Below are 12,770 nucleotides of genomic sequence, written 5' to 3' on the forward strand. Positions count from 1 at the left end.
CGGGGGAGGCATCTCAAGGGACTGATTCCTCTGCAGGAAGAATTCCTCTGCAGTGAGAAGTAGGGGAGGTCTGGAAAAGCAAGTGCAAAGGCCCTCGGGCAGGAGCTGGCCTGAGCTATACACGCGATCCACCCTGGCTCATCAGGTCCCGGCCTGCTGGCCTTGTTTGGGTACAAGCAAATCCCATCTCTCCGGGCCTGTTTCCCCACCTGTACAATGACGCTTAGACCAGAGATCAACACCCCTCAAGTGCGTTTGCATTCTTGAAACTTGGATGGTGGTGTGGTTGCTGCGGAGGGCATCTTCCAGAACAGCTCTGTATGTAAACATTGATACAAACCGCACTTCCAGGTGTGGAAGGACTTGAATCCTCACCCTCGCCCACCCCTCCCCCAAGGCTTTGCTGAGTGGACTGTGGTCTGGCGGCCTGCTAATTTGCACTTGCCTGCTCGGTCCTACCCCTTATGCTGGATACTTCCACAAAGCATCTCTCATTCCATCCACACGTTTCGGATCTGAACCCAAACATTCCCTCCTCAAACATATCTTTTCTAACCCTCTATATAATAGTATGTGCTAGGTATATATACACTCTTCTTGTATCTCTTGTCATAGTTGTCACTTGATTTATGGTCAAATTTACCAGTCTTTTCCTCTACGATGTGCATTTCTCGTGTCGTACGGATTCCTTCTGTACCTCTGAGGTTACTAAGATATTCTCCTTTATTATTTCCATCTGTTTTGCTTTCCCAACTTAAATCTTAACTCACCAGAAACTTATTTTTGTGTATGGTATGAGACCGGGATCTGTACGATTCCTATTGCTGCTGTAGCAAACTATCCCAAGCTTAGGGGCCTCAAACAACACAAATTTATTTTCTTACAGTTCTGCAGGTCAGTGGTAGTCCAATGTCAGTCTCAGTGGGCTAAAATCATGGTGTGCAAGGCTGTGTGCCTTCCGGGGAGGATCCATTTCCTTACTTTTTCTAGTGTCTAGAGGCTGCCTGAATTCCTTGCCCCATGGCCCTGCATCCTTCCAGTCTCTGCTCCCATTGTCACATGGCCTCTGACTCTTCTGCTTCCCTCTTTCCCATATAAGGACCCCTCTGGTTATGTTGGGTGGGGGGGCTGGAATAATCAGGATAATCTCCCCATCTCAAGGGGATAGATAATCTCCCTCCTTTAAAGTCAGCCGATTAGCAACTTTGATTCCTTCATCCATAATTCTCCTTCGCCCCATAGCATATTTGTGGGTTTCAGGGATTAGGGACTGAACATCTTTGGGGGGCCAGTATTCTGCCTAACCACGCCCAAGATCCTTAATCACATCTGCAAAGTCCCTTCTGCCATGTGTAAACTAACATGCTCCCGTCCTGGGGATTAGGACGTGGACCTCTTTGGGGGACCATTATTCTGCCTCCACAGGGTCCCACTTGGTTTTTTTTTTTCCATACCTCTCAGCTGGTTCACAGATTAGCCTGTCCTTTCCCCACTCACCGACAGCAGAGATCTGCAAACGACATCCCCTGGGCAACACCCAGCCCACCTACTATTTCTGCAGAGTTTTACTGGACCACAGCCACACTCCTTCACCCATGTATCATAACGTGTACAGCTGCTTTTGTACCACAGCGTCAGAGTGGGGGTAGTTGTAGCAGACACCGTGGCCTACAAAACCTACAAACATATACTGTCAGGCCCTCATGGACATGTGGGGATTGTCACTAGTCAGGACCCCCGGTAAGCACAGGTCTGTTTCTGAGCTCCCGGTTCTCTTTCACTGGCCTGTTCCCAAGCCCATGCCACGGATGTCATTCATTGAATGGCGTCTTTGGCCATGTCAGCATTGAAATAATTCTTGGTGGTGGCTGCCTCCCCTACCCCCCGCCCCCCGCCCCGCTTTAGGGTTTGTTTGTTTGTTTGTTTGTTTCTTTTCTTTTCTTGGTCCCTACTTGATTAGTGCCCGCTTCCCTCACTAGACCAGGCTTGTCTTGTTCACTGGTGTGTTCCCACCACCCTGGGCAGGGGCCAGCACACTGTGGGCACTTAATACACATCTGAAGAGTGAAGGGCAGCTCCAGGTTAGCTCGGTTATTCTTACTTTATAGCAGGAGAAACAGGCTTCAGGAGGGAAGTGACTGCCAGAGATGATGCCTGCGTCCTTATAAAGGCCTTATAACACTCCCATGTTCTAGATAAGGCATCTGACTCCAGAGAAGGGTCAAAGCTTGTCCAAGGTCCCCCAGTAGTGGGTCAGGGCTGGCTCTAAAGCTTGAGCTTTAAAAAAAAATTATACTGGGGTACCTGGGTGGCTCAGTCGGTTGAGTGTGTCCGACTTCGGCTCAGCTCAGGTCGTGATCTCAAGGTTCGGGAGTTCGGGCCCTGCATCAGGCTCGCTGATGTCAGCCTGTCAGCACAGAGCCTGCTTCAGATCCCGTGTCTCCCTCTCTGTGCCCCTCCCCTGCTTGTGACCTCCCCAAAAATAAATATTTAAATTTTTTTTTTTTTTTTTACTCTTGGTAGTATACCCTTTGTTCTTGCTTTCACTATTTAGTATATTTAGGGACTCTTTCCCCATCTATACAAATAGACTTTTTTTTTTTTTTTCCTCCTACAGCAACATAGTCCATTCTGTGGCCCTACGGGAATTTATTAGCTGGTCCCCTACCAATGGGCACTTGGATGGTTTCCCATCTTTGGCCACAACCATCCCACTGTGGACATCCTTACCCTTACGCCTATTTCAACGTGCTGAGTTTATCTACAGGATAAGTTCCTAGAAGTGGAATAGTTGACACGACCATGTGTGCATTTAAAATTTTTTATAGATACAGTCAAAACGGCCAAAATGCAGGCACCAATTTAACTCACAATAAGGAGAGACCCTGTTTCCCCACATTCCTCACCAACCCCCGGTGCTAGCAGACTTTTTACTTTTGCCTTATGAATAGGAGGGAAAAAACCGGAGCCAGGACTTGCTTTGAACCCACAGCTCCAAACCCATAGTTTGGGGCCCAGTGCTAACTATGGGTGACACCTTTCCCTTCCCCAAACAGGTGAGCAGAAGTCCTCAGCCCGGTAAGTTTGAGCCCAGCGTGGAGCAGAGAGGCAAGTCCATACAGCCCAGCTTAGAAATGCCACCTCTTCATTGACCTGGGCTGGCGGCAGGGGGGCGCTGTGAGCCAAGGGGAGGGCTCACTCGCGCTCCCCCTGGCTCTCAGCCTGGTGGTGGCTGCGTTGGTGAAGGAGCAGGAGGCGTCTTTGGCCAAAGGCCTGATCGCAGCTGGAGCAGCGATGCCGGGCCGTGGCCTGGCTGCCCGGCGCCGTGGGGGGGTCATGACACAGGCGATGGGCGGCCAGTTTGGAGGGGAAGGAAAAAGCCTTGGGGCAGTGCGGGCAAGGATAAGGGCGGGCGTCGGTGGCGTGGTGGGTGTGGCGGTGGGCTGCGAGCTTGGAGGGGTAGCAGAAGGACTTGGGGCAGTCCGGGCACGGGTAGGGGCGGGCAGGCGCATGGGTCCAGAGGTGGGCGGCCAGCTTGGAGCGGTGGCCAAAGGCTTTGGGGCAGTGTGGGCACGGGTGTGGGCGGGCACCACTGTGCGTGAGGCGATGAGCTGCCAGCTTGGAGGGGTAGGAGAAGGCCTTGGGGCAATCGGGGCACGGATGCGGGCGGGCGCCGCCATGTGCCAGCCGGTGCGTGGCCAGCTTGGACGGGTACGAGAAGGCCTTGTCACAGTCGGGGCAGCGGTGCGGGCGCTGGGGCGGGGGCCGCCGGCGGGGTCGAGAAGGCGCCCCCGCGGACGTGGCAGGCCCGGGAACCGACGGGCTGGGCTTCTGCGGCGAGCCCTGGTGGGGAGCTACAGGACAGGAGGGCGGGTGGGCTCCAGGCATCAGCCAACAACCTGAATTTAGGCCAGGCTTCCCTCCCCCGCCCCCCACCCCGTCCCAGCCTTGATACTTGGAGTGTATCTGGACACTCAAGGGTCATACTGAGATTCCTCAAATGATCATCCTAAGGGGCTCCAAAGGGTTACGGAGCTGGAACCCCAAAGCGACTAAGATGTTCGTTTCTAGTACATTCCCAAGTGATCACCCTGAAATTCCACATATCAAACCCCCTGACCCTCCTTTAATTTTCTGAGCCCCAAAAATGATCACTGAATTTCCCCAACGCCAAATAGTACGATTCCCCAGAACGCGATTCGGAGCAACCCAAACGGCCATCACCCTAGGCGTTCAAACTTTCGCCCTGAGATTCCCTCAAAATGTGATTCTCTTGGCCCCAATTCCTGTAGAATGCCCCCTACTCACAGGCGGGACTGCTCTCACCTCCTCCTTTGGTTATAGGTTCCTTGCCGGTGGGACTAGGATCCGTGTCCCCGGCCGCGGACTCCGCATCTCGTTCCAGCATCTTGCTGGCCCAGGAACCCAGAGGGAGCTAGGCCACGCCGGTGATGATCAGGCTGATGGGGATAGGCTATAGGGCCTAAAATCACGGACCAGTGTTTTAGGAGTGAGGTCTTAAGTCTGGAATCCAAAGGCAGGGCAGGTGTTGCTTGCGGGCCGGCGGAGCCTAAAAGCACAACCAGCGGGGGTTTATGCAAACGTGACCCTTTGCAACTTAGACCCAGGCTTGGAGCCCTTGCACGGAGTGGGCGAGGCCTCTACAACTTAAACTCTGGGGCTGTCCTGAGCGCAGAGCTGCCGAAGCCTGGATCCATAGTGGGCGGGACCTCCCCCCATTAGAACCTCCCAGCAGTGGAAACTAAGACGGGAATGGGCGGGGCCATATAAATAGGCTCCAAAGCCACTCAGACCCAGGGGAGGGGCCTTCCAGCGGGGTGGGCGGGTCTTTTACAACTCTGTCCCAGGGGAGGGGCCTGAGCTCAGTGGGCGGGATTCACCTCCAATAGGTAGCTTTACCGGAGTCGCGGTTTAGTCTCAGTCCATGGACGCCGCGTGAACTGCTTCCTTCTTGTCGCTAAATTTCATCCCCAGCGTGGAGGGTAGAGGGGAGACCTGGAGGGAGATGCAGAAAGAATGTGGCCTGTCTTGCGATTAAGAGACGCCTAATGGATTTCTCCGTCGGGGTCTCAGGCGTCCGGGCCTCAGTGCACCCCTCGGAATCATGGCATTCGGGCACCAATGCACCCTACCAAGGCTCAGGCACCAATGCAGTCCCTCCGGAACCTATGCATCAGGACTCCAATCGATTCTTTTCCGGGAGATCCTGGCGTCCAGCCCCCAATCCACTTCCCGAAGACCCAGGCATCCAGGCCCGGACCCGAGCCCGGCTCACCTGCGGAAGGCCCCTCCCCGGGGGCGGGGCTCCGGGCCCCTCCCGCAGCGGCCGCTGCAGCTGCTGCGCTGCCCTCGGACGCGGCGGAGCTGCACCTCCCGGCGCGCGCCCAGCGACGGGAGGGGAGGGAGGGGGCGCGAGTTGCTCTGCCCAGCCTCATTTCCATCCACTCCTCCCACGCGGGGCCCGGTGGGGGCGTCAGTACGCATGCGCAGTCGCGGCCAGCTGAGGCTGCCGCGGGAGAAGAAATCGAAGGGGTGGGTGCGCGAGGCAGGCAAGTTGGTGAGCAAGCGCGGAGCTAGTCTAAGGGCTATAGGAAAGTGTACTGCGGCTTGCGGGGCCTACGGTGGCTGAGTGGAGTCAAGCACGTGCAGGACCTAACTCGGGGAAACTGGGTTTAGAGATCACTGAGACACTGCCCAGCATAGGCACCTTCCCTCTCTGTGTCCCCCCTTCCTTTCGAGAATTCGTGGGGAGCCTGAGTACACTCTCCGGAGGGAATTGCAAGAAACGTCTGCCCAAGACTTTTGCAAAGAAATCAGGCCAATTTTTCGTGAGTGGGCGGGGTGAGACTCCAGGTTCAGAGAGAGCTGAGGTCCAATAAAAAATGTGTTATTTGCATAGGCCCCCGGCACCCTTCGCCATTGGGTGATTCAAGAATCTCAGCCCCTCCCACCCCAATGCCCCGGCCCAGATGTGGTAAGGGGAGGGGGACGGCGGTTCCCGAAATATCCCAGCGGGAGTTCTTGGGAGGGTTGGATCTCCTGGTGCCAGGCCCTGGGTGCCACGCTTGGCACCCTTCCCCGGGCCATGACGGTGCACTTTCCCGCCCAGCACGGGAATGACCGTGAAGTGCCCATAAAAATGCCCTGCATGGGTGGGTCTTCAGTGTGATAAGGTCTGGCGAGTCCTGGGAGCCCTGGGTGTTAGGTGTAGGGTTATTCGAACTCTGGAGCCGGATTGCCTGGGTAACCAGTTTGGAATCTTGACTTGGCCACTTTCTATCTGTGTAACCTTGGCCAAGTCCCTTCGTCTTTCTGGGATGTTAGGATTAAATTCAGTAATCAATGGAAAGTTTAGACCAGTGCCTACAGTGCTCAATGCATGTTACCAATATTACTTTTTGTTTTTATTGTGCATTGAAATAGGCCATGATAGAATCAAAGTTGTCCCAGAATAGCAAGTTCAGAGAGCTCAAGGTGGGAAGGAACATGCTGCATTCAGGGGATCTTTCCTACCTCCATCCTCCAAACTCACCTTCTTTCCAGGGCTGGTACATCCCATGGTCCATCCTACTTCAGGGCCTCTGCACTAGCGGTTCCCTATGTCCTCCCCCTCCCCCAAGGTCATTCCTCCATCAACATATTTGTCTGACTCCCCACTCTGATCTCATTTCAAATATTACCACTGCAGAAGGCCTCCCCTGTCCACCGTAGCTCATGATGCTCCCTTCCCTTCATTATTCTGTTGTCACATCTCCCTGGTAGGCACTTAATACAGTATTCCTGTCCTCTAGAATGAATTCCCTGTTAAGAGGAACAACTTGTCTGCCTTGTTCACCCTCTGTCCAGAACAGGGTAGGTGTCCAATAAATCTGTATCAAATAAACGCTGGAAAGGATTAACAGCCAGAAGTTCTCTGTGATGAGTAGATAGACGTTGGGGACAATACAGAACTTGAGGTCAAGGAATTAGAAAGAGGCCTAGCTGAGTGGGAAACCAAGGAAGGGTTTTAAATATGGGAAGTGGCATGAACTAGTTTAGGTCTTCATATACTCTCTCTCTCTTTTTTTTTTTTTTTTTTTTTTTTTAATTTTTTTTTTTTCAACATTTATTTATTTTTGGGACAGAGAGAGACAGAGCATGAACGGGGGAGGGGCAGAGAGAGAGGGAGACACAGAATCGGAAACAGGCTCCAGGCTCTGAGCCATCAGCCCAGAGCCCGACGCGGGGCTCGAACTCACGGACCGCGAGATCGTGACCTGGCTGAAGTCGGACGCTTAACCGACTGTGCCACCCAGGCGCCCCTCTTTTTTTTTTTTTAAAGTAGGTTCCATGCCCAGTGTGGACTACAACATGGGGCTTGAACTCATGACCCTGAGATCAAGACCTAAACTGAGATCAACAGTCAAGCGCTTAACCAACTGAGCCACCCAGGGGCCTCAATATACTCTTTTTTAGAAAATTGTTTTAGTTTATGGAAAATTTCAAACATGACCAAAAGAAAGGAAGGGGAAGAGTATAACCAGCCCCTCACCAATCCATCACCCACATGACCAATTTTGTTCTATCATCCCCTTCCCCATTAAGTCCCTTGAGTTATTTTGAAGCAAATTCCACACATTTCATCCAGAAACACTTAAACCTGTGTTCCTAAAAAATAAGGGCTCTCTTTCTCTCTTTGAAACACAACTAAAATATCATGATCACAACTTTCAAACTTTAGAGTCATTTCTTTTTATTTTATTATTATATTTTTTAATGTTCATTTATTTTTGAGAGATGGAGAGCGACAGAGAACGAGCAGGGGAGGAGCAGAGACAGAGGGAGACACAGAATCTGAAGCAGGCTCCAGGCTCTGAGCTGTCAGTACAGAGCCTCACGTGGGGCTTGAACCCACGAACTGTGAGATCATGCCCTGAGCCAAAGTCGGACCCTTAACCGACTGGGTCACCCAGGCGCCCCAAGAGTCATGTCTTCACATTATCACATTTCTGCCATTGTCCCCTGCATATCTTGCTTTTCATTTTTAAGAACAATGTTTTATTTCAAACATACAGAAAGCATGAGAATATAATTGTTTTTTTTTATTTTTTTTAATGTTTTTATTTATTTTTGAGACAGAGAGAGACAGAGCATGAGCAGGGGAGAGGCAGAGAAAGAGAGGGAGATACAGAATCTGAAGCAGGCTCCAGGCTCCGAGCTGTCAGCACAGAGCCTGACGCGGGGCTCGAACTCATGGAGTGTGAGATCATGACCTGAGCTGAAGTCGGTCGCTCAACCAACTGAGCCACCCAGGTGCCCCTAGAATTGTTAATAACAGAAGTGACTGGCATCAGCAATTATCTATTGATGGCCAATGTTTCATTCCCCCACCCACTCCTCCCAGATGATTTTGAAGCTATATGCCGGACATTATATCCCATAAATATCTTTTTATTACACTTGTTGCGTCTGCATCAGAATTTAAACAAGCTCCACATATTGTGTTTGTTTTCTGTGATTCTTTAATCTGTCATTGGCATTTTATTTTATTTTTTTAATTTTTTGATGTTTACTTATTTTTTTTTTTTAATTTTTTTTTTTCAACGTTTATTTATTTTTGGGACAGAGAGAGACAGAGCATGAACGGGGGAGGGGCAGAGAGAGAGGGAGACACAGAATCGGAAACAGGCTCCAGGCTCTGGGCCATCAGCCCAGAGCCCGACGCGGGGCTCGAACTCACAGACCGCGAGATCGTGACCTGGCTGAAGTCGGACGCTTAACCGACTGCGCCACCCAGGCGCCCCAATGTTTACTTATTTTTGACAGAGCGGGGCAGGGGCAGAGAGAGGGGGAGACGCAGAATCTGAAGCAGGCTCCAGGCTCTGAGCTGTCAAGGCACAGCCTGATGCGGCGCTCACGAGCTATATCATGACCTGAGCGGAAGTCAGGCGCCTAACTGACTGAGCCACCCAGGAGCCTCTTTTGACTTTTTTTTTTTTAATTTTTTTTAACATTTATTTATTTTTGAGACAGAGAGAGACTGACATGAACGGGGGAGGGGCAGAGAGAGAGGGAGACACAGAATCGGAAGCAGGCTCCAGGCTCTGAGCCATCAGCCCAGAGCCCGATGTGGGGATCGAACTCACGGACCGCGAGATCGTGACCTGAGCTGAAGTCGGACGCTTAACCGACTGAGCCACCCAGGCGCCCCTGACATTAAAAAAAAAAATTTTATGTACTTATTTTGAGACAGAAAGCTCAAGTGGGGGAGGGGCAGGGAGAGAAGAATCCCAAGCAGGCACTGTCACTGCAGAGCCCGAAGAGCTGGATATGGGGTTCGAGTTCACAAACTACGAGATCCCGACCTGAGCCAAAATCCGATGCTTAACCGACTGAGCCACCCAGGCGCTCCTGTGATTGATATTTTAAAAGGCTCACTCTGGTTGCTGCATGGAAAACAGACTGTATGTAGGGAGGCAGAGCAGAAGCCAGAAGCCCAGCGAGGTGGCTGCTATATATTAATTATAATATTAACTACCAGCATTTAGTTAGCACTTCTTGTATACCTGAAACTATCATGAGTGTTTGGTATACGTTCTTTCATTTCATCCTGACAGCAAGTTTTTAAGAGGAGGCGATACTATTATCCCCATTGTACAGAAAAAGGAAAATGAGGCACAAGGAGGGAGGTCACTTATTCAAGGTCACACAGGGTCAGGGTCAGGATTTAAACTCCTGCAGCCAGGCCCTGGAACCCACGTAATTTGCATTTATGCTTTGCTGCCTCTTGACTGGGGCTGAGGGCTTGATGGTGGAGAAGTGGCCTGATTGGAGAGGTTAACTTAACAGAGCCTAGATAGGGGTACCTGGGTGGCTCAGTTGGTTAAGCGTCCGACTTAGGCTCAGATCACATGATCTCACGGTTCATGCGTTTGAGCCCCGCATCAGGCTCTGTGCTGACAGCTCAGAGCCTGGAGCTGCTTCAGATTCTGTCTCCCTCTCTCTCTGCCCCTCCCCCCACTCGCACTCTGTCTTGTCTCTCTCTCTCAAAAATAAATAAACATAAAAAAATTTAAAACAGGGCCTAGTGATGAATTGGAAGCAGTTGAGGATGGTGATGAAATCACAATAATAGTTTTGTTCTGTGCCAGGCGCTCTCCCAGACTCTTTACATGTCTGAACTTATTAGATCTTCACAATGAGGGAGGAACTCTTTTCAACCTCATTTTACAGATGAGTATACTCATACTGAATGAAGCCCAGAAGACGGTAAGTTTTGAGCCCAAGGTTGCACAGTTGGGAAGGGGTATGCCCAGGTTTCTACCTCTTAGAAACCTCTTCTAAACCTCTTCTGCCGCCTTAGGGCGGCATCTCACAGCTGACCTAGGTGTGCATGCCTTCAAGGGACTGGTGAACAGTCTAGCAATCCTACAGAAACAGCAAGAATGGGCCCCAGAGTGAAGAGGTCTTATTTGGGGGGAACCTCACAGTAAAGAGTGCTTGAGGATCCCTGCTTTCCTGTTTCCTCCTTCCCCTGAGCTCCTGGCAATCCCTGAACCTTCTTTTGTTTCAGCCCTGATGTCTGCACCATTCTCCTCACCGACCGGACAGGGCTCACCTCCAGGTCCCCAGCTTCTCCCAGCTTGGGCCAGGCACACAGGAGACCCCAAGTGAGGAGTAAATGTGCAAAATTCTCTCCTTGACTTTGAGCTTTTCTGTCTGCCTGTTTCTCTCCTGAGAAAAACCACCGGAAATACACAAGGAGTCCCGCTATCAGTGTATTGGGGCCTCCTGTTGGGTTTTCATTTCTCTCTCTGTCCGTGCTTCTCCCAACGTCTCTCCCTCGCCTTTTGAGTGTCTCCCCGTTCGCCGTTTCTCTGTCTCACCTTCTTCTCGGTCTCTGAAGTCTCTTCGCCAGACTGGACCCCCACCCCCACCCCAGCGGCCGCGGGCGCGGCCCCTTTAAGACGGCCCCGCCCCCGCCCCGCCCCGCCCCGCCCAGGTCAGCCAGTGGGCACCCGGCTTCCTCCGGCGCTGAGCCTCAGCTGGGTCCCACCCGGCCGCGGGCGCGATGGCGGGGGCTACACTGAGGTTCGCCGGGCGGCAGCTCAGCCAGCGCAGCGGGTCTGGAGTCCCCATCCTCCTACGGCAGGTGCGAGGACGCTGGACCCGCAACGGGACTACTGGGCGCTGGGCGGCGGCAGGGGCGGGACTCCGGGTTCCTTGAAAGGGAGGAGATCTGGGATCCCCGGGGCTTGGGGCCGGACTCCTGAGTCCTAGACGGAAGAGGCTGCTGGAGACCCTGATTTGGCGGGGGGGGGGGGGGGGGGGGGGTATTGGAAAGTTGGGACTCATTGGTTCAGATGGAGTAAGGTGCAGGGGCCCCAGACTCCCGACGCCGAGGGGAAAGAAGGCTTTCTGCTTCTGGATCTTAGGAAGACAATCGAATCGAGGCTCGGAGTCCTGGGTCCCCAGTGACTGGAAGTCTGGTTCTGCTCTCTCACCTGTCCCACGCCCCCTTCCCAGATGTTTGAGCCCAAGAGCTGCACCTACACGTACCTGTTGGGTGACAGAGAGTCCCGTGAGGCCATTCTGATCGACCCGGTTCTGGAGACAGCGCCTCGGGATGCCCAGCTGGTCAAGGAACTGGGGCTGCGGCTGCTGTATGCTGGTCAGTCTGGAGACCGAACTCCTGGGTCTGAGGGAGGAGGGGGTTGGGGGCTGGGAAGCCTGCGTCCTCCTCTGTGCCCTCCTGGACCTGGCCCTCCTTTCTCCCCCAGTGAATACCCACTGCCACGCGGATCACATTACGGGCTCAGGGCTGCTCCGGTCCCTACTCCCCGGCTGCCAGTCTGTCATCTCCCGCCTTAGCGGGGCCCAGGCTGACTTGCACATTGAGGATGGGGACTCCATCCACTTCGGGCGCTTCGTGAGTTGGATCCTGGGTCCCGAGAGGGTGGTGGCCTGGACTTCCTGGACCTAAGGGAAGAGGGGGCTGGGGGCTTGGGCTCCTGAATCCTGGGGTAGGAGGGGCCTCTGGCCTGGATTTCTGACCCCTGAGTTTGTCTCTGGGAGGAAGGAGCCATAAACCCAGGCGGGGCACTGGGGCAAGAGGCTGGGCAGGTGTGTCTTTGGCCAGGCCCCTTAAGTCAACAACATTTGTGGAGTTTCCTACCACCTTGGAGCAGCTCTTTTGGCCTGGCATCTCCATAAAAGTTGATCGAGGGCTAAAATTCTGAAGCCAGGGCTGAGGGAGAGACCCAGCGCTGTCTTCTAGAGCCGCTGTTGGAGGAAGGAGCCTCCTGTTGCCCAGAGCCAGGATCAGGGTGAGGCCATCCAGGCGCCTAGAGCACAACATTTAAGGAGGTGTCTGCTCTCAGGGCCAGGCAAGGGCAGGGTGGGCACCTTCAAGCCACCACCTCCTTAAATGTCTCCCCCCACCCACCACCCCCCTCCCCCCGCCACCTGCCGGCTTGTCTCACCCTTGGCATGGCTGTTGCATCACACAGGAAGGGTCTGAAGGTTCCTACCTCTTTTTCTCTGTCACAGGCCTAGTCAGCAGATTTCCAGCCAGAATTTCAACCCAGAGCAGTAGATAGAGGTGGGAGGGGTGCTGGGGGGAGGAGAAACACCTAACAAAGCTTTTGTTTTTCTGATCAGACTGGCTAAAGATACGGAGAGTCTGGCTGACTTTGGGGACAGAATGGTCAAGGGATAGGATGAAGTCTTGGCCTCCAGGTTAGAGGGTTTTGCTAAATGGGGATAGTTTC

General features: G+C 53.1%; 2 protein-coding genes across 10 annotated transcripts in view; one reads left to right on the forward strand and one right to left on the reverse strand.

Annotated features, from left to right (window-relative positions):
- Positions 1-2,808: 2,808 nt before the first annotated feature.
- ZNF575 (zinc finger protein 575) lies at positions 2,809-5,596 on the reverse strand. Of its 8 annotated transcripts, none has more exons than XM_045442107.1 (4): positions 5,297-5,596; positions 4,902-5,016; positions 4,327-4,483; positions 2,809-3,854 (listed from the first exon to the last, which is right to left on the reverse strand). In XM_045442107.1, the coding sequence occupies exons 3-4, from the start codon at positions 4,406-4,408 to the stop codon at positions 3,196-3,198; spliced, it is 741 nt and encodes a 246-aa protein (XP_045298063.1). In that variant the 5' UTR covers positions 4,409-4,483; positions 4,902-5,016; positions 5,297-5,596; the 3' UTR covers positions 2,809-3,195. The 8 variants fall into 8 exon arrangements, with proteins under 8 accessions (XP_045298063.1, XP_045298064.1, XP_045298067.1 ...); XM_045442108.1 differs by having other exon boundaries at positions 4,327-4,570; positions 4,921-5,016; positions 5,297-5,542; XM_045442111.1 differs by having other exon boundaries at positions 4,921-5,016; positions 5,297-5,481.
- Positions 5,597-10,995: 5,399 nt separating this feature from the next.
- ETHE1 (ETHE1 persulfide dioxygenase) overlaps positions 10,996-12,770 on the forward strand; it is a 17,691-nt gene continuing 15,916 nt past the window's right edge. The window contains exons 1-3 of one of the 2 annotated variants that reach the window (XM_045442116.1): positions 10,996-11,152; positions 11,527-11,671; positions 11,781-11,929. In XM_045442116.1, the coding sequence (XP_045298072.1) occupies positions 11,072-11,152; positions 11,527-11,671; positions 11,781-11,929 (375 nt within the window). In that variant the 5' untranslated portion in view covers positions 10,996-11,071. The remainder of the gene's footprint in view (positions 11,153-11,526; positions 11,672-11,780; positions 11,930-12,770) is intronic. The other variant, XM_045442117.1, reaches the window with a different exon arrangement.

Source organism: Leopardus geoffroyi, chromosome E2 (genome assembly GCF_018350155.1).
Source record: "Leopardus geoffroyi isolate Oge1 chromosome E2, O.geoffroyi_Oge1_pat1.0, whole genome shotgun sequence".
Classification (NCBI taxonomy): domain Eukaryota; kingdom Metazoa; phylum Chordata; class Mammalia; order Carnivora; family Felidae; genus Leopardus; species Leopardus geoffroyi.